Raw genomic sequence first — 21,921 nt, forward strand, 5'->3', positions numbered from 1 at the left:
TTTCAATAAAATAAGAAAGAGCAGTTAGCTATGTTATGTTCTGCTGTTTAATTCTTTATTACCGTGTTCTCACTCTACACATGTAGAATGCTTCCTCCACTAAAACACTGCTTCTGTATTTGTTCAATCAGAGTAAGAGAAATTGGCTGTTCCTCTGGCACACCTAGGGAGAGTAGCAGCAATGCCAGTTTCCCTGCAGAGCCCTTTTCAGTGCTCCAGCCTTATTTACAAGAATTCCTGCCAGGGCTGCAATGTTTTTCCATTCATACTGAGATTTTCAAAGTTTGTTATGAAGAAATGGCATAAAATAAGTAAAGGTACAATAGACCATGATGCAGGTGCAAGACATTCAACTTGGATTGTCAAATGGGAATTAGTACCAAAATAAGACCCACCCAGGATGAACCACAAATATTTAGCCTGCCCATAATGTCACATTTTAAAAAATCAGCTAGTAAATGTCACATTGATACTCAGTATACTCAGAAAATAATACCTTATTCAAAACATGAAGATAAACCTACAACTAAGTGGTTTTAAGCAGTAGATCTCAAAAAGATTCATAAAGAACTTCAGTCTCATAAGCTTCCCTCCATTGAAAAGCTACAGTGTGGACTTTGGGCATGCTCAAAGTTATCTAGAAGCTGAACGGTAGAACAAGAAATAGGATCTCATGCAGTCACACCAGAATCCTGTAAGTGTTGAGATGCAGATTCTTAAAAAAAGCAACCAACCATAATAACACAACAGAAAGCCACCGACTGTAAAACCTCTGACTGGGTGAGAAGAATCATTATTTTCACAAATACACAGCTAATAAAATCTCAGGAGAGCTGAGAGTATAATGGGATTACTTTTATTCCAAATTACTAGCATTTTTATAAAATCTTTATGTTAATGTGTATTGTATGTAGGAGGGGGTCAGGAAGTCAATTTGGGTACTCCAGAAAGATTTAATTTTGGTAATTCTCCACAAGAAAGTCAACATTTTGGTTTTTTCCCTGGACTTGCCTAACAAACGGCTTAAAAATAAATAAACAATATTCAATTCCTTTCTGATAACATCTTAAAGAATAAAATTTAAAGAGCAAATCCAAATAATCAGAAGAAAAATAACTCACCCAAATACTAGTTCAGGTAATCCTTTTTTAAAATTACTACCTCGCTTGATGTTTCTTGCAATTTTTCCTGAAGGAGCTTCTTACAAAGCCTACAGTGATGAACCCCAGAACTAAACTGGTGGAAAAGGTGGCTGCTTGTATGGAAGGAGAGTTCACGCTTTCAAGGTTAAACGCAGAGCAGGAAAGAATTATAATTTTCCTTTGCTACTGTAATCTGTGGTTTTTCTGAGAAAAAACTGTATTTGAGAGTTTTTCATGTAGTACTAACTTCTAACTCACCTTGCAGATTTAGCAAACCCTTGAAAGTGAATATGTTGAGTATTTTTCACACAGCTTGAACTTAAACAAAGCTTTAGCTTCCCAGGATTTTTAATTGGATTTTAATTTTTTCATTTCCACTGTCAAATATAAGTTTGGGGTTTTCCCAGATATCTAAATACAGGAAAATTAAGTTGAAAAAACTGATTTGCTCAAAATACAGACTGAAGCCCTGAAAAGGCAAAAGCACACTTGTTGTCTTTGCTACAATTTCATCTGTTTTTACTCAAAGGTTTTTACTCAAAGGGCAGAGAGCAAAAAGAGGATAACTATATTTAAATAAAACAGACCCTTTAATTGATAGCAATGATGACAACAGTCCACTGAAGGGATTGTGTGGTATCACAGCTTTTGAATTGTAACTGATACGTTGCAAAGCCTTCCAGGAGTGGATCTGCATCCAACCCAATAAAGATCAGTGTTTAGGCAGACAATAAAAACAAGTAATCAGCTTAAGTAACACATTTGTTTCTAGCAAAGAAGCCCAGTGTCACAAATTACTTTCTCTAATTGGGCTGACAATTCTTCCTCTTAAATATTACCTGTCATTGACTTTCCTTCTAAATTTGCCACAAATACAGAGGTACTTGCGCTGCTGTATCTCCTAGTAATCTTAATTTTTTGTGTGTGGCCAAAGCTTGTACATCAGCTCCCCTAAACTGTCTGGGGAAAAAAAGAAAGAAAGAGAAAAACATCAGTTGTGCTGTAGGTGAAGTCTGGACTCAATGCAAAGAATTACATTGAATTATGTTCATTGTATTACAAGCTAAGTATTAGCACTGTAAGCAAATTAATTTCAGTCCACTTTAAATAATAAGCACACAGCACTTCCCCCACTTTTTATTTTTAGTCTTCTAGATTAAAGTGATTTGAAGTCACTTGCCAGAGCTCTTGAAAATAAGGGTGCTGTAATGCTTCAAGGCCAGCAATTCTCTCATCGGGATCATATTTTATCATTGCACACAGGAGGGAGAAGCCTTTGGGAGACAAATTGTGTACAAGAAGAGGTGTTTTCATTTTTTAAAGGAGAAATCGAAACTTGCGATTCTTTACCTGTGTTAAGCAAGTTGAGAACATCATTCACTCATGTTCAGAGAGAATTACAATTTACTGAAAAAAATGATTCTCAGCTGATACAGGTAATCATTTAGTAGGGACAAGCAAGTAATACTTGGAAAATTTTTTCTTTCCTAACAAGTTATGTCAGTGGCCTTAAAGATGCCATGGAAATAAAAGGCCAAATAAGACTGAAAGGGGCTCAGATTTCTCTTCTCTGCCGACAAGGATCACGAATGCGTAACCGTCTCTGGGTAGGGATAGCAGACACCGCTCTTTGGTCAGCAGCTGTCGCAACAGAATTAAAAATTTTGTGGCAATTCCCTGAGCAGAAATTGCACAGTTGTACAGTTATATTGTGGATATTTAAACAGTGAGATTAATAACTATGGAAGCACATACTTACTGCTTGAACTTGCTGAGAGTTTTGTTAGCAGAAGTGCCTATAATGTCATAGATTTTTTTAAATTTATTCCAGTTCATTAGATCCAGGAAAGAGAGGCTGAAAACTGCAAAGTAAGAGATGGTATTAGCACTAGAGGATGCACAATTAAACTAGTTTAAGTGGCATAAGCTGCCAATTCTGTTAAAAAAATATTTCATTTAAGAGGAAAATAAATTTTAGGATTATTCATTTGTGGACAGTTTTATACCAGCCAAGAACTGAAGGATAACATGTGAGCAGGAGATCAATACAACTGCATGTTTGGACGGAAAGGATAGTTTGGATTATATAGCACAGATTGTAGTTGCCATCTCCTCACAGGTTTGGGATAAAAAATGTAGAGAGAACATCCCTCCTGGTGAAAGGCAATGGATGTGGGATTGTATTTTCTTCTGGTGAAGTGGCAGATCGCAGAAGACAACATGTTTTCCTTGGTTTTAAGACAGCAGAGTTAAGCCATTCCTCTTGCTGTGTATGCAGACAGAAATACATATTTATAAGAAACATCCCACTCTTAACACACAGGTTCTTTGCAAGCAACAATACCAGAAAGATGGTAATTTGAACTGCATTCCTGCGCTTGATCATCAGTTAATATAAAACTAATGGAGTCCTTGAAAACATTGTTATCAACAGGACAATCTGATTATACAAGTCAGGTCCACTAACATTTGTTTCATGCATATGTTGCTTTTTTCCATGTGAGCAGATCATTTCCTTGGGCTTATCATATAAAAAACATTTCAGTAGCACCATGTGATTCTTAAAGGTAACACTTTGTAGGAGGAAACTCTTAACTGCTTGCAAATTCAATCAAACAGCTGACCACACACTTCTCTGAATATCTTCATAAAGCTTCATAATCCCAGGACCATGATTTGTATGGAACAAAAAGAGGAAGACCAAGATTTGAAAGATAAGCATGGCTGAGTAAAAGACTAAAAATTCTTACACAATGCGGTGTAAAGTATAAAGGCCTACACAATTGCTCCACAGCAAAAGCTGCGAGGGGTGCCTAAAAGGAAACAAACATGTCCATAACTTCCTTTAGTTTGGCAAAGCCGTTTCTGGTTTAATTCTGTAATTTCCAACCAACATCACTAATTTCTCTCTGAACACATCTACCAGGTCTCTGAAAATGTGCAGTGGTTGCAAAGAATGAAATTTGTTACATTAAACTAATTTCATAAGGAAATATCTTTAAGGGTTTTTTCCCCTAAGAAAAGTTCAGTTTGCAGCATGAAATTTTCTTGCCAAACTTCAAAGCCCACCTGATTGAAATTGAAATGGAAAAACATGGCATTTTTAAAGCTTTTGGTCCCAATTTACTTTGCAAAAGAACTGCCACATTTGGGATTTTTCTTTTAACAGTTTTCTGACTGAAGTAGAACTGTTTCTACAAGTTAGCAGGCAAAGCATAAGGGTTGTCATCTAATGTGATGGTGCTGGCAGCAGCTGCACTTGCCATGTGGAGGAGGAGGGAAGAAGTAAAGCAAATGTTATCACTCCTGGTTGCATATCAGAGACAGCAGTGTGGGAGGAGAATAAAGAATTGCTGCGGTTGCTAGGGCACGAAGATATTGAAGAAATACTCACAGTGATTATTTTTTCTTTTTTTTCTTGAAGACCAGTAACAATTTTTCTGAGTTACAGTTTCAGTATCATCAAAAAGCTTAAAGTACTTTAATCTGGGTTTTCGTGAACTCTCCCTTCATCAGAATTTGACTTCAAAATATGCCAGGACATAAGATCCTGGCACAAGGGTCTTAAACATACTATATTTTAAATCAAAGTAGCAAATCAGAGGGAGTGGATTCTCTAATCTCCTCTGGTTTTGCAGAACAGTAAGTCAAAACACTGGAAAAAATTTTATCACCAACTGCTCAACAAGCTTGAGGATGCTCAGGAAATGAGCCACAGTCTGTTCAGAGATAAAGCAGAGAAAACACATTTTTACCAAACTCAAATATGAAACCAATGGGAAAAAAAACCCAAACCAAACAACAGAACAGCCAACTGCTCAAAAATCTTATTTGTAAATAATATTTGTTGGTACTATATTCTCTTGAACATCCCACTGCTTTATTACTAACCTGTCACAGGGTGAACTGAGTGCCAGACAAGACAGGATTACTGCCTCATGAGCTCTGCAGACTCATCACAGAAGCAGGTTCCACAAAACCATGGAAACAAAGATCATATTACCCATACCGCATGCACTTTGAGTTATTTACCTTTCATTTTCTTGATTAATAATAAGCAAGGCCCTGTGTTGAACTGCGTACCTTGGGGTTTCATAGCAGTCACAGTCAGCACTTCACTGTCAGTTTTGTAACTACAGTAGCTATCTGTAAGTAAGCATTCAGGTGCTGGGGACCAGCATGTGGGGATAGATTGCCTAAGTGGCTGCTTAGAATAGATACTCCTACAAGATCCAAAGTCTCCTAACTTCAGGGTATTCCGCTGCAAAAATAAGTGAAGTTTTTTTACAAATTAGAAACACTGAAATATTCAAGCAAAGATTTTCCTTAAATGTGTGAAGGGAGTCATCGTAAAAGAAATCACAGATTACTTTAGGGATAAACTTTCAGAAATCCCAGGGGCAGTATTACAGCAGTAAACCCACATTGAAATAGCAAGTAGCTCCAGGTTTGGAGGTATCTGTCCCCCATAACGCGTGCAAATACTGTTCTGTACATCATTAAAAGAGCCAAGAGTTAATTGAAAAGCATATGGTCCGTTACTGAAAGGAAGACTACTAAAGAGGACATCTGGATTAAGTTATTTTCTTAGAGTGCTTGTGTTTAGCAGGGACGTAATAGGTGGCTTTGGCTTCTCTTTGTGACAGCTTCTCCTGTACACTTCTAAGTCTTCAAAGAAATATTTATCTCCAGAAAGTAAAATTTCATAAACTGATGTTTGAAATCCTTGTTCTTCAGACGTTAGCAAAGCAACATTCTGAAACTGTCAGGAGAATAGATTTCAATAAAGAAATCTGAAAGGCAATACCTTCTGCTCTCCTTTGTATTAATAACTTCCACTAAATGTAGGAACTGAACCCTATTACTTCTTTCCAGGTTAACATAGAAAGGAAAATATAAATTAATAGAGGATTAAGAACAGTTTTTTTGATTGGATCACATGCAGGCTGTAATGCATCTGATTCATTTCAGGTTTTAGCCAATAACAAACTTGCTTGTTCATTCCTCTAGATCAGGCACATGGTTTTAGAAGCAACTGCCTATATATTTTTTAAAAACTGTATTTTATTCGTGAAGAAGCATTAATTTCTCAGAGTAAAGAGAACAATGCTGACATACTTTGCTTTCAGTTAAATAGTCTCACATAAAATTACTGCCTTTATTAATGTTTTCCAGTTTCACATCTCTGTGAAATATCCCATCTCTATACCAATATTAGCACACTGAAAAGTTCAGTAAAAACTTTATCAATGCTTCAATTTTTTTAGTAAAAAAAATAATCTTTAACACTTTCTTCAAACTTATCAATAGCATACGTAATAAAAATGAATTTTGCCACTGTGATAAGAGAACAGCAACAGGTATGGGAACGAGGCAAGGGCAAGTCTGGGAAGGGAAAGCCAGACTTTCTTCTTTTGCTCTCTCCAGGGTTACCAAGGACTGCAAGGACCACCCGTCCCAGGAGGGCAGGGTGCAGCAGGCTCTGGAGCGTCTCTGGGGGGCTGGCACAGCACCGGCTGCCTGCTTGCTGCCTTCCAGGGCTCTGCTAGAGGCTAAGATGCATCTGATTCTCCCTGCAGCAGCCTGTGGCCCAGACAATGGTAGGCCTCTGCTTAGAGATGACCCTGATATAAATGTACCAAACCTTTATTGTAAAGCTGTACCTGATCCAGGTCTCTTATGTATGTATGTAATCAAGAGATTTGCACAATTGGTATGTGTTGTTCTTAATTTTTTTTCAGGTAATGGCTTTCTCTTTCCTGGAATTAAATTTCATGTTGTACAAGTTCTTTTCAGCAAACGACAGAATACAAAACATTACTCTTCAGCTTCCAGTAGTGCACTGATATTACCTTTTTCAGTTATACTATTTCTGTTGTTTATAGCTAGCTTTGTAATCCATTTTCCACTCAACTTCAGACATAATTTAGATTTCAGTATGCACCAGAATAGCTCAGCTAACAATTGTCAATTCAATAGTCTGTAATCTGCCTTAGCTTTTACTGCGTGGTTTTCTTGCAGTATCTGCCTTCCTATGTTCTAACTGCAATATTTCACTTCTAAATATCTAATTTCCTCTCTAAATAATGTAACTGTCCTTAAGGTTCAAGAGTTACATCTATCACCTCAAATTACTGCAATGCTTAAATGACTGTGATTCACATTTGACTTGCAAATTAAAGGTTAACCTACGTAGTTTAGCTTGCTGTTGCTGTTGTGCAATAATGATAGTTATAAATTTTATGTGTTTCTCAGAGCCATTTAGTAACTACTCAGCTTTTTTTCTTTCACAGGCTCCAAAGGCCTTTTAATCTTGCTGTAATGCCTTTATGTAACGCTGCAATGTCATAAACGGAGGCAGAAATGATCACATTTTTGAAAAACAAAGCAGGTACTGATCTGCCTGATGACAGCAGGATGACTAATTGGCTGGGGAGGAGGAGGGAGACAATCAGGACACTAACTCATTGAGACTGCAGGCCCTAGCAGCCAGCGGGACTCGTGTTCCGAACCCATCACAGTACTCCTCCAGTCAGCCACATAATCCTCTAAGCAGGATTAGATAACAAAGCACTTGAAACAGAGCACCATTTATATCGGGAATTGTAGTATTATTACCTCAGCAGAGATAAATGGTGTTCTCAGCATCAGGATTTTTGTCATTTATGGTAGAAAATATTTCATAAAATGCAGATTAGTATTTAGAAAAATCAGGCCTTCATAAAAAGAAGTCGTGCTTGATAGCTTTTCATTACAGGTCACTAGTAAAATCTGGAGCAGATGCTCTTCTACTCCAGATTTATCATTAAAAAATCATTAAATTGGAAGTAATGATAAAGCGAATCACAAGGTGGTGGTACTCGGGGCTAGAATTGTTTCTGCTTGAGGCATCTTCCCCGCTTCTCTCTGAGCCATATCTGTTTCATCACTTTAAATGACCAAACTCCTCTTGATTAAAGAAAAGGCAAGACTGTTTTTCACTTATTAAATTGCTTGTAGTACACTATAACTAATAAAAAGAGTATTATGACTTTGTGTAAAGACAAATAGCCTTGTCTTGATCGAAGTAACATGAATCTGACAGTTTATTAAGGAAAAAAGCCCAAAAGGATAAACTTTTCAAATCAGTAGCATTACAGTGAACTGTTCTCCTAATTACAGACGTGCCTCTATACACAGTGTTAAATTAGAAAATTTTCAGTCAACCCCTGCTTCAAGTTTTTCTTCATTACAAGACTCTGTACAAACCATGCTTGCCTCTAAATTTTTCTAACTTAAAGCTTTTCAAAGTTTTTCTGCAGCTATATTAAACTTAATCTTGCAAGTTTCAGTGTAGTCAGAAGATGACAAGCATTTGCATTACTATAGAAATTTACAGAAGACTACAAATCATCTGAGATGTAACTGCTTTTGTACACTGTGAAAACTGTTTTGTGACAGAGCATTGCTAATGAACACAATTTAATTCTTCTACAAATTAGTAATGCACGCCTTCTAATCACAATGCTGCAAATTCAAAAGGAGTTCCTTCTACTTGCCATTGTTATCTAGATATCCTCAGTCAATAAGTGTTCTCGCTCAGACTAATTTTCTAATTGAACTACACACTTGGAATTTTTGCCATATTTACCGTTTGAAATGACTGCCACATTACATTGCTTGACTTTGCAATAAGCCACAAGTATAGTTGTTTAAGACGAAAACAAATAAAAACCTCGTGGTGCTGACACATTTACTTTGAAACTCCAAAATTAATTTTCGAAAAATGCAAAACACTTGACACAAATGAAATACTTTAATACTCCAAGATACTTTTACAAAGTTATTATAATCTGTATAGGAATCCTGTTGTTAATTTTCCCATTTTATTCTACAATTTGACAAGCTCCGCCCCATGTGCCACCACCTTGTATAAGGTGAAAAAAAAAAAGACATTGTATTATAGGAAACACCATCCAGAAACAAAATCCAGACTTTAAAGAAGAACCAGCAATGTATAGAAGTTCAGATAGACACAGATTAATGTTTAGATAACCCCTAAACACAGCATTTCAGATTACAACTGAACACAGATTTCGTTTTTAACTAAATCACCATGCCACAAAAAATGGAGGTTTTTAAAACTAGGTGGCAGGAAAGCAGTGTTAAGAAAAACTTGAATTTTATAATAAATATATTTTAAGGTAAAAAAACCATACCCGACCATACTGAAACTATTAGTCTAATTTCCATCTGCATACAATGCTTAATATAGGAGGCTTTTTCATATGAAAATACTGAGAAATATAAGCAAATGAAAGCAAAATACTCTGAGGTAAAAAAAGGTAGTTAAAGAACAAATTTAAACATTCTGATTTTTGAAGTACAGTATCCTTCCTAGAAGGAGAAGACGCAGGACTGTATTTAACTCACCAGACTAACTTACTGTCCAATGACGACTCCCTCCTATATGCTATTATTCTGACTTTACAATTTAACAGCTTTATTCTGGAAAAATAAAATGTTTTATTAAAACCAGTAAATATTCATATCTACTTCAATGATCAACAAACAACTGTATTTTAACCTCAGATTCTTATCTAGGTCAGGAATGGTTACTCACTTTGTTAGAGATCTGAATACTCAGTGTCACTAACAATGTTTGAGAACAACTCTTTTATCTGTTCTATTACACTGAATGGCAGTTGCATGCTCAGTTATTTAAATCAATCTCCCAACTGTTAAGACATTACAGATTTTTAACTATTAAGGAAAAAATCTTTTAATACTGAATCATAAGTAACTACCCCTTTATTTGCTCTATCTAGCTCCTTTGGTGCCTATATGAGATCGAGTTTTAAATCAGCATTTATTCAAAACTTTTCTGCAGGAACTCTTCCTGTAGTTTTATGTTTTCCATTAGCTGCAACATACAGCTCCAGAATTTTTAATTACAGGAGGTTTCAGGGAACAATGTTATTTTACGGACAAAACTTGGTATAAGACATTTTCACTCCATATAAAAACCGAAAATCATTATTAATTGATACAGTATTTTTTTTTAAACAAATGGGAATAATTTTCTTGTTATATCGGTACAGTCCTGACCCAACAAATAACCTATTTAAGCTGTGCTTCTTGTTATACGAAGCAAGTATTCTGTGTTTTGCAGTCAAGGGTGTTTTGCTGTTTTCATGTAAAGTTTGACTGTAGAAATAGATAGCGTTAGAAATCATGTGCATGCATCCATGTCTTAAAACACGTGGGTACATTGCTCTGGAAGGAAATAAAGAGTAAAGCAGTATGGCACAAAGTGTCCCTATGAATTTTATAATATGTAGCAGTAAACAACCAAGTGAAAAAAAATTAATTCCGCTTTGTGATCTATACAAGAAAGGTTTGTGTGTTTCTTAAGCATATGCTACATACCTTTTATCAGCTCATAAATATTCATGTACATAAGTTCACATATCAGTCAAAGGGAGCCATCTTTTTTATCAATGAAAAAAACAAATACGGAGACTTTAAGCTAGAAATGTTGGCTTTTACACAATGTACAAAAAAGTATGTAATTTAACCAGTATTAAAATGGATATTTTCATTTTTAATTGATACTTTCTCATAGAAGTTTTTCAACTTAGGGTCAGAGGTACCATAATTCTAGTTTATACTATGCAAAGAGTCATTGCAAAAGTTAACCGATTCACTCCTTGAAGCTATTTGAAGGCATCTTTTACAGGCATATCACACTGCTTAGTATCAAGAAATTTCCAGTAAATTAACTGACACAACTTTACAACAAAAGAGGAAAGCCATTATTTCATATATGAAAATACCTTCTAGTTAGGTCCCCAGTAGTGTTCTATTGCATGGAAATGAGTATCTGACTGCAATCTGTGTTTTGCTGACAACAGCAGTTTTAAGTATTACCATGATATGATAATACATCTAACACTTCACTTTCCATTTCACTGTCCTGCAAAGGCAGACGTCTTCAGGTATTCAGTTTTCCTTACAAGACAATTGCAGTAAAGCACATCCCCTCTGCAATGCTCCATTAACCCAGACAGTACAAGGTTGAGGGTTATCTGCAATTCAGTTTGCACACAGAGCCAGGCGAGCTGGCTGGCCATCTGTATTACATTTCATTAACAACACGGCAGCTGAAGCTGAGAAATCCAGAAAGCTAAGCTGCTGACACAATTACTGGCTTGCCATATATTAGTAGAAAACGGGCCTGTCAACAGTACAGCACCAGAGCCCTCAGCAGAGGAATAATAAAGCCTGAAGAGCACGAAAAAAACATTTTAGAGCAGTCAACAAGTTTTGTGTCAAGTCTTTGACTAATGTAGTACGTCTCTGCTGTTGCATAACAATGAAGCATCATGCACAGTAATGAGTAAATGCTGTCATAAAACCTGAGCTCTTTGTGAGACAGAACATGTCCCCAGAAGACAAAGACACCTAAGTGCCTGATGAGGCTAAGAAACTCAACTTCATCAGCGATTGATTTCTTTCCAAATTCATAGCTCTGCCTAGCTTCTATTATTTGCCAAGAGATGTCTATAAAGTTGCCTGTGAAATGATACTGCCAAATAGTTTCCTTGGATCCCCAGTTCAAACTGATGAGTCAAACCAAAATCCTTGAAGTACCAGCGCCTATTCCAGCAGATGAGCTTTCAGTGTGCCTTACCAAAATACTGTCTTCAGAAAGCAGATGTAATGTTAAAGCACTCACAAGATACAGGGCATGAGTTGAAATCACCAGCAAGTATTACATATTATGATATGAAGCCAGAGAAAGTGAGAGGTACATCAGATCTTCTTAACAAAAACAGGCACAAAGACTTCAGAATTTGTCAAATTTGGGGTTTTTTTTCCTTCTCTTGGAATATAAAGCTGGTTATGTGCCTACAAGTTGCCTCTAGACCCAAAAATTACTAAATATGGTCCAAATAAAGGAATAAGAAAGAAAGAAACAAATGCACCATACTTAAAACAATTTCTTGTAACAAAGATATTAGGATGTGGACTCAGCCTCCTCAGCACTTGTATTTCCCTTGGATTATTCACTTGATCCATACTAAGAGAAAAGAAGACTGACTTGCAGTCAGGAACTGGATTATAACTGTCTTTCTTCCCTGCCATGAGACCGTCAGCATCTACTCCACTTCAGTCTGTAACTGAACTTTCAAATGCAGGACACGATAAACTGTTTGCCTCCTTTGTTTCTTTATAGAGGAAATCAGTTATCAGGATAATAGCAGTCTGGAGTAGCTGGACTTACCCAAACAAGACAAGAAGCAATGTGTTGTGCTCCAGACATCAGACACCGTGCCAAGGAGCTAGCTGGGAGGAATTTCTGTTGCATAATAGTACATAGGATACTGTTTATTCTGCACTGGTGTAGCGTACATTCCAACTACTCCTCAGCATAAGGCAGAAAGTGAAAATCTAGCCTTGCCAAATGTAACACTTAAAACTAAGTTTTCATGGTAACTTCTCACATGAAAAATATACACTATTCTGCTACTGTTTAATTATTAAACAAAGAGTTTTGCACACTGTTTAATAGATCAGAACAGGACATACACCTTTTCACAGTCAGACTTAGAGCTAAACAACAAAACAACATTTTCCAATTTGAAACTAGGAGAACTATCTTGTACAGGCAAGTTCTGTTTAAAACACTGTTATCTGTTCCTATAAGACTTAATTTCAAGAAAAGAATTTATCAGTCAATTTATGAAAAGCTTAAGAGCCTAACAGATGTTTTAAACAGATGCTTTAAAGCTCTGAGCTACAATGTGAAATTTCATCCAAGAGCAAAAATGCCCCATTTCACTTTGCATGTACAGATGTGTCACTCTCATTGGTTTCACTAGGAACTTAATATATTTAACTAAGAATACAAAGTTAGTGATCCAAAAAGCCTTGTTTGACACATATATTGGAGAACGGCAAGTCTATGTCTATGTTCACACAGCCTTCTCCTTTGTTTTCCTAACTGATAAAAAGCACTTATTTTGTGACTATATAGCATCTTGCTGATGGATGTAATTAAATATAAAAGCAGATATGAAGCAGAACTCATGTTATACATGTACTAAGGATAAATACTGTGTTTTTAACTTGCATAAGAACATTATTTAAAGTAAGACTGAAAAAAGTACTGCCCAAGGGGAGGACTGACACATTTCTTTCTCCTACTATTATTTACAAGAAAAAAAATAGATCGGCACAAATATTTTCAGTGCCTTGGGAAAGGCAGAAATCAACTATTTAGCCCTCATTATTCTCATCTCACCCGTGATCCAGTGGCCAGGCAGCATTTAGTACAGTACCCAAGGAAATAACCCCAGTGCCAAATGGGAAGGCCCCGCATAACCAGCAGCAAAGTTACCTTTCTCTACTATATGTGAACCTCTTTAATACAAGTGTATTCAAAAAACATCACTTGCTCTTAACTTCATATTTCCCCACCGAATTTAAATAAGAATTTCTGTAGTACTACAATAATTCTGCACACCTTGCAAAATGTTGTTTCGTGTGTTCACATGCATAGTACTTCCCACCCCCAAGACTCAGTGTCTTCAGAACACCAGAAAATTTTCCCTCTTCTACCTTGTCAACTGGTTTAATATTCTAAATCCAAAAATATACTGTTTGTTTCAAATAAAAATTGTTATGAAGACTGCACATCAAGCCATGCTTGATTTGTTAAATTCTGATAAATGGAAAATTTTTAAATAAAAGTATTTTTGCTAACGCAAGGTATTTGTGTATCTCTTAGACAATAAACTGCTACCACCTTGCTCAGACATGATACCTCTGCACACAGCACTTCATACCTTTATTCTGCTGCAGCGTGTTAGCAACCCATACCCGAACGTGTTCTTTGCTTCTTTCACAAAAACCCACCTTTATTTACCTTGAATTGAAAACATAGAATTATACTGAAAAGCAAGCGTGTCTTGTCATTGTTCCAACACGGGATTTTTTGTTGTTTTAGTGGGGCTTTTTTCTGGGCCTCGGTTTTGCTTTTCTTTAAGCATAGTAGTTGCTGATATTAAAGCTTTAATCCTCTATAAAATTCAGATATTACTTTTGTACTAAGCCAGAAATAATGCTTAATAGTTTTGATAATGAAGTGTACCAAATACAAAGGTGCGAAAATCAGTCTATTCTAGTTCTGCAGAATTTTAAGAGATGAAGCAGATAACATAAGGGTTATGAAGAAAATATTATTTATATTCACTTCTGAGTCTTTTCCCAATTTCCTTCAGAATTGACGTCTTTTCTTTCCTCCCTTATTCGCCTTCAGCTTTGTGATTTGTGTTCCTTACTAATCCCACTGCCTGGTTACCTTCACTCACTTTGTCCTCCTGTTTCCCTTTATTTTTAGCACCTAGAGATTCTATACTTGATAATTCCTACAGTAATTTCATCTGTGCAAAAACCAGTTCTGCTTAGCTTTATGCTGCTGTTGCTTTTGACATAATTTTATATATCCAAACCCAGTCATTTTGAGGAAGGCAGAGCAAGAAAGCTCTTCCATCATATTCAGCCCTTTCTGGGAGTCAGAATAACTGTAGGAGTCTTAAGCAATGTCAACAGCAGCGAATTCAATGAAGTGCAGTTGTCTGTGTTAGTTACTGTGACAACAGTTCCTGGCATGGATCTGGCCTGTGAAAACCACCACCCTTCTAGGCACTTTCCCAGCCTGACATGAGGACTCCTTCTAAGGTCATTTCTAACGCAGTTTCTGTCCTACTGCCTTGTTTTGGAGGATAAGAGAATTTACTAGCATAGATGTGGGCCATTTCATGCCAGTTGCACTTTGTATCCAAGAAGATTTCTAGATATGTTTAATTTACATGTATAAATACATCCTCACAGTGGAGAAAGCCTGCCAAGAAATTTTGCAGAAGGAAAAGGTACTCAGGCAGGGATGTTCTAACACTGTCTTCCAACTTGCATTTAATTTGTGTTGTCTTCATCTCTTTTCTCCTCCCCACCTTTCACACATACTCCTGTTAAAAAAGAAAGTCTTTCCTCTCCTTGTGATACAAATGCTTACATTTTAATGAGCTGAAACCTTCCCCTTGTAAATCCCTCTTTCTCCAGTACAGTAGCAGCACTTCTGTGAGAATTTGCAGTTGCTCTTCTCATTTTTATCACCTGCTGCTTAAGTTTTCTAATCATTATGAAACATGGTGGATCATAAATAACTCTTTAGGCCATCTAAATTTGAAAAATAGGAAAAAGCAGAGTAATTTACAATCAAAGACACCATCTAATGCACTCTATTTAATAGACAATCTACATATAGAACTATTTTAAAAGCAGAAAGAGAATTTGAAAATTAGTATGGGTAAGGGAGGCAATTTCCAACAGAAACTTCTGAATAGGGAAGAGACTATGAAACTGTTTAATTCATGTGGTTGTCATTTGGTAAGTGGTCAATTAGCGCTTTAAGCAAGGTGATCCCCAGCCTTCAGCGTTCACTAAGCAATGTGACTGAGCAAGGAACATGCTTTGTCAGAATCACCATGCTCTCTCCCTCCACCTCAAGTTTTAATTTACCAACTAAAGGGCTAAATATAAGATGGGGACTCTAAACTCAGCATACTTAAATCTCATTCTTACAGAATTTCAAAGAGAAAGTGTCAGCGGGTTTTTTTTTGTAGCAACTGATGCTCTCCAATCAGTCAAATATGCACTGGCTATGTTATATGTTCATATAAAGTCAGAGCCATTGCCTGTGGCAAAACACACCCAAGCCAGAAACAACAACAAAAAAAGGTACTTCTTGACCTACTCTGTGATTCTAATAAGTGGCAGTGGCACATTTCCCCTTTCTTAAATGCAAGTAATTGATTCTCTGGCATTAAAAAAACTTCAAATCATATCTGAAAATAAGATATTAATATCTATGTTATACCAGCCATAGGTGTGAACGAACGAAAGTACTTAGGCAGAGAAACACAGGGAAAGCATTATGGTACATACTTACTGAAAATATTCTTAGATATATAAAGAAGTCTGATAGTATATGTTTATAAAATTGGATTTTGCTTATATTTTCTTCAAGGCATGTATTTTGCTCCTACAAGAGAAGGCCAGATGACAGCAGAGGGCTCAAAATATGTTTTTTTAAAAAAAATTTGAGCTGAAGAGTTCTAATGGTGTAAGACGAGTTAATTCCTCACACACCTTAAAACACTCTTTCAGCACTTAAGTTTTTTCATGTAAGCATGTTGTTTTAATTTTTCACAACAGAGTGCTGTATATAACAAATAAAAACTCCATACAGAGCAAAGAATGGAGGCTTTAACCTGGCACTGAAGATAGAGCCATCTGGTGAAAAGAACGACAGCAAAGACTTGAGTAATTTCAACTGATTGAATTAAGTGCAGAATCAGTAATGCAAAATGCATTATTTGAAGTGTCTCTTTAATGGATAAAATCAAAGAGTAAATTCTCAACAAAACAGGCCACTGAGGGCAAGAGACGTTTTCTCCTAGTGAAGAAATGAGAATGATCATATGACGAGTTGGTCATCATTTAATGAGAAGCTAAAAGGAACTCAGACACTGTAAGAGCAATAACATAAAAAGTTAACACAGACTAAGAAGAAGTAAAAGTCAGACTTCAAATGTACTAACAACTGGTAATAGAAATTTTGAATTTGCATCCACAAGCCAAGATTTCTGGAGACTCTTAAAAATCCACTTCAGCACCACATAACTCATTCTGTCAAAGTGACCAGGTAGCAAGAAAACTCCACCAAAACAAGGGACCTCAAACACACTGAAAGGGGACAGTCAGGTCAAAGAACCACAACGTTAAGCTATGAAACTTATTACAGCCACAAAATAGAACTAATTACCAAGTCATTTACCCAAAATTGTGGTATTTAAAGGTGAAAAATTATAGAAATGGTAAACATTTAATCAGCATTTTAAGACTGAAACCTTTGAGGGTGAAATTAAATGAACAATGTTGTATCTACACTTGCTTATAACATCAAAGAATAAAGAAGACCTCATCACTAGTTAGAAATTCTTACATGACATCTTTACGAGCTAGATGTTGCTTAAACTCTTCCTTCCCTCGCTTCTGTTTCAGTGCACATACATGGTCAAGGCTTAGGATAGTTAGTGAAAAGGCAGATGAAGGTTAGGAAAATGGAATGAAATTCCTTACAAATCAACAAAGTAAGTAAAAAAAATATACAGGTGAAGTTATTCGTAAGAATAAGTTGCAGCAATCTGAACCACCTTAACACCAAAAAAGTGGCCATGAGAACCCCAGAAATAATCGTTCAATAGAAGGATGGTTTAAATGTGCGAGGGCCCAGTCTTTAGACACAGGTCTTCAGCATTGCCAAGTTCACCTAAACATTCTGATCAGCCTTACGGATACTGAAATTAAATACTTGTATTACTCAAGATGGGACAGTACAGCAAGATTCAGAACCAATTTCCAGCCATGTTCTCACTAGTGACTTGCTTTAATTATGAAATTAAAAACTACACCTGCATTAATGTAACTAGAGAGCACAGAATATAAATCACCAACCGGAACTGAAAATCCAATGCAAAATGACACAAAAACTAGCACTGCAATAACCTGAATAGGATATTCTAAAAATCTAAAATACTTTGTTGTGAAGATACCAAGGTGCAGAGGAAGAAAAAGACATGACATTTAATACAACGCTGATGCATGTGGGAAAAGAGAAATAACAAACCAAACAAACAAACAAAAAAAGCAGCAAGCAGCTCAGCTTCAGCCACAGTTACACAAGGCCACGGCAGATAATCACTGCGTTCAGAAACATGCCATATGTGTAGGGTGTGAGGGGATTTAAAGAAGGATGCTCAGTAACGCAAGGGCAGGCTGGCGGAGCAACAGCACGTGAGGGAGCCCTGAGACAGACTGGGAGGCAGACAGGCCGCTGCTTCCCGGGACCGGGAGCAACGTTTGATGGCGTCCCGGGGAACGGAGGGGCTGGCATGCAGGGACCAGAGATCCCCGACTGCGGCCGCCTCGGCCCCGGTGCTCCCCGCAGCCCGGTCCCCGGTGCGGCCCGGGCCGCACCCCGAGCAGGGCCCGCTGCCCGCCCCTCACCCCTTACTGTGGCTCCTGCGCTCACCGCAGCTCTCGGTGCGCGCGGCCGCGCCCCTCCCAGCCCGCCGCCGCCATGTTGTGTTCCCGTCACCTTGGCAACCGCGCACGCCCCAGCCCCGCCGCCGCGCAAGCGCGTTGCGGTCGCGTGTGCTCTCCTCGGACGGAGCTGGGGAGAGAAGCGGGAGGGGGGCCGCGCATGCGCAGCTGGGGTGATGCAGTAAGCATGCGCAGCAGGAGCTGGCACGGAGCACTGCGTGTGCGCAGCTGAGGGAAAGCGGAGATCACCGCGTATGCGTAGCTCAGGGAAAAGCACCGCGCATGCGCGTCACGGGAGAGGGTTGAGGAGGCCCGTTCTTGCGTAGCTCGAGGCGATGCACTGCGCATCCGCAGTATGGGGGCGGGGGAGTGGGGAGCACCATTTGTGCGCGGGGCGAGGTGCTGCACATGTGCAATTGGGGGCCGCGCGTGCGCAGCTGAGGGGGAACGGCGAGCAGTGCGCGTGCGCGGCTGAGCGGGGCGGGGAGAAGGGCGGGGAGTGTACAGCAGGGCGGGGCACTGCGCATGCGCAACGGGGGACCGCACAGAGACGGGGTTGGCACTGCGCAGGCGGGCAGGGCCTGAGGGGAGAGCGCGGCAGCGGGAGTGTTCGTGTTCTTCTTGATCCGCGGTGGGTGTTGCCCGCCGCTGCCTCTCGGAGCTCAGCCGACATCATGTGCTTCTAAAACCGAGAAGGAAGGCTGCCTGTGGAGTCATAAAGGGAAACATTAGGAGAAGGAGAACCATTTTTTCATGTAAACTGAGGTCCTGATGGTGTGTTTGATACCGAAAATGGCAGCAAATAAACTCGCTTTGGAGGTTTGGAAAGCGAGCGTCTTTTCTCAGGCCCAGGCAACACGGAGTGATCCCTGTCAGTCGTGTACAGCCAGACGAGTTGCTACAGAGTAGTTCTCCCATTCACAGGCATATGTATAAATTGTCTGAGAAATCTTATGCGTATCCTATTACGTTCCAAGGACTAGTTTTCATGCAATTATGAACTTAACAGCAGTCAAAGCTCTTGGTAATTTGGAGCTGGCTCCAGCTCTCAGGAACTGGATGATCTTTAAGTTCCATTCCAACCCAAACCGTTCTCTAACCTTGCATGTGAGACAGGAGAGACTGCAAACAGAGGTGTTTGCAGAAGCAGACATCTGTTCCGCTGAGATCATACTGAACACAAGAAGTTATGATCTCCAAAGAATGAACGTTATCTGGAAAAATGCTGTCTGAAAGAAAGCATGCTATCGGGGCCAGTCTGTCTGACTTCCAAAAAATACAACTGCTTTGATGAAACTTCAGCTTAAATCAAAATACTCCATTTTTTGTAACTACTTCTTGTATCACATTGAACAGCTGGAGGAGCAAGTGTGTTTTGAGCACAAGTGTTATGAGAAGCAGCTGAGGGAATCGGAGATTTTTAGTCTGGAGAAGAGGAGGTTGAGGGGAGACCTGATAGCTCTCTGCAGCTCCCTAAAAGGAGGTTGTAGCAAGGTGGCTTATGGTCTCTTCCGCTGAGTAACAATAGGATGAGAGGAAATGGTCTTAAGTTGTGCCAGGGGACGGTCAAATTGGATATCGGGGAAAAATTCTTTGCTGAAAGAGCGGTGAAGCATTGGAACAGGCTGCCTAGGGAAGCGGTGAAGCCACCATCCCTGGAGTTGTTCAAAAAGCATGTGGCCACAGCGCTTTGTGACATGGTTTAGTAGGCACAGTGCTGTTGGGCTCACAGTTGGACTGGATGATCTTAGAGGTCTTTTCCAACCTTAACAATTCAATGATTCTATTAAATAAATGCTCAAATTAAATGTTTAGTTAAGTTAAATGGAACTGGAATCCTATCCTAGAAAACCTAGGGGAGTATTGGTATTAGATTGGGAGGTGACGTTGCCCCTTGAATGCCCCAGGAGAGGTTTAGGTTGGATATTAGGATTTCTTCAATGAAAGAGTTGTCAAGCACTGGACCAGGCTGCCCACGGAAGTGGCTGAATGCCACCCCTGAAGGAACTTAAAAGCCATGCAGATATTGCACTTACAGACACGATTTAGAGGTGGACTTGGCAATGCTGGGTTTACAGTTGGACTCGATGATCTTAAGGGTCAGGGGAGGCATAGCCCCTCCCACTGTAGGGGAAGATCAGGTTGGTGATCACCTGAGGAACCTGAACATATGTAAGTCTATTGGTCCTGATGAAATGCATCCCAGAGTCCTGAGGGAATTGGTTGATGTGGTTGCCAAGCCACTCTGTATGATATTTGACAAGTCATGGCAGTCAGGAGAAGTCCCTGGTGACTGGAAGAAGGGTAATATTGTGCCCATTTTTAAAAAGGTTAGACAAGACAACCCTGGGAACTACTGACCTGTCAGCCTCACCTCTGTGCCTGGTAGGGTCATGGAACAGATCCTCATAGATGCTATGCTAAACCATCTGGGGGATGGAGAGGTGACTCGAGACAGCCAGCATGGCTTCACCAGGGGCAAGTCCTGCCTGACTAACACAGTGGCTTTCTGTGATGAGGTAACCATATCAGTGGGACATGGGAGCAGCAATGGATGTTATCTATCTGGACTTTTGTAAAGCCTTTGACACAGTCCCCCACACCATCCTTCTCTCTAAATTGGAGAGAGAGAGATTTGATGGGTGGACTGTTTGACAGAGAAGGAATTGGTTGGATGGTTGCATTCAGAGAGTAGTGGTTAACAGCTCGACGTCCAGATGGAGATCCTTGACAAGTGGTTTCCTTCAAGGGTCCATACTGGGACCAGTGCTATTTAATATCTTTATCAATGATATAGACAGCAAGATCGAGTGCACTCTCAGTAAGTTTGCAGATGACGCCAAGCTGAGTGGTGCAGTTGCCACACTGGAAGGACGAGATGTCATCCAGTGGGACCTGGACAAGCTGGAGAAGTGGGCCTGTGTGAACCTCATGAGGTTCAACAAGGCCATGTGCAAGGTCCTACACCTGAGTAGGGGCAATCCCCAATTTCAGTACATGATGGGGGATTATGTGATTGAGAGCAGCCCTGCAGAGAAGGACTTGGGGTGCTGAATGATGAGAAGCTCGACATGAACCAGTTAGGTAGTTGTGGCTGCCCCCTTCTTGGAGGTGTTCAAGGCCATGTTGGATGGGGCCTTGACAGCCTGGTCTGGTGGGAGGTGTCCCTGCCATGGGCAGGGGGGTTGGAACTGGATGGACTTTAAGATCCCTTCCAACTCAAACTGTTCCGTGATTCTATGAAGGCTCTTTTCGAACCTAAACCATTCAGTTTGACATTCGGGCTGCCCCTTCCCAGGCACTACATCTGCATAGGCGATCGCACCTGCTTTCTGTTCAGGCCATCGTGTCTCTCACGATGTGGATTCAGTTTGTGGCGATGGGGGAGGCGCCGTTATCACCTGCCGAGTAGCAATACTTTCATAGGTGGCCGGTTAGCTCAGTTGGTTAGAGCGTGGTGCTAATAACGCCAAGGTCGCGGGTTCGATCCCCGTACGGGCCAACAAGTGAATTTTGGTGTTTTTTTTTCCTCCTCTTGCCCGGCTGCTTTTACCCACCATCCTCATCTTCACCGAGGGGCACCGGCCACCCTCCCGCCGTGCCGCGCGGGTTCTCGTTCGTGCGCGGG

At 39.4% G+C, this 21,921-nt stretch overlaps 1 protein-coding gene and 1 non-coding gene across 2 annotated transcripts; one reads left to right on the forward strand and one right to left on the reverse strand.

Annotated features, from left to right (window-relative positions):
• Positions 1-1,984: 1,984 nt before the first annotated feature.
• MOK (MOK protein kinase) lies at positions 1,985-18,641 on the reverse strand. The gene is given in 15 exon segments (XM_054067152.1): positions 1,985-2,093; positions 2,323-2,449; positions 2,452-2,492; positions 2,902-2,966; positions 2,968-3,004; positions 5,226-5,259; positions 5,262-5,415; positions 6,309-6,345; positions 6,806-6,875; positions 6,878-6,901; positions 10,551-10,643; positions 12,122-12,204; positions 13,651-13,766; positions 16,460-16,481; positions 18,349-18,641. Coding segments are annotated over 15 exon segments (1,305 nt in total).
• A 3,080-nt stretch (positions 18,642-21,721) lies between these two features.
• Positions 21,722-21,795, forward strand: TRNAI-AAU (transfer RNA isoleucine (anticodon AAU)). The gene has a single exon. It is a non-coding gene; the product is annotated as a tRNA-Ile (tRNA).
• The last annotated feature ends 126 nt before the right edge of the window (positions 21,796-21,921 follow it).

This window comes from Cuculus canorus, chromosome 5 (genome assembly GCF_017976375.1).
Source record: "Cuculus canorus isolate bCucCan1 chromosome 5, bCucCan1.pri, whole genome shotgun sequence".
In the NCBI taxonomy this organism is placed as follows: domain Eukaryota; kingdom Metazoa; phylum Chordata; class Aves; order Cuculiformes; family Cuculidae; genus Cuculus; species Cuculus canorus.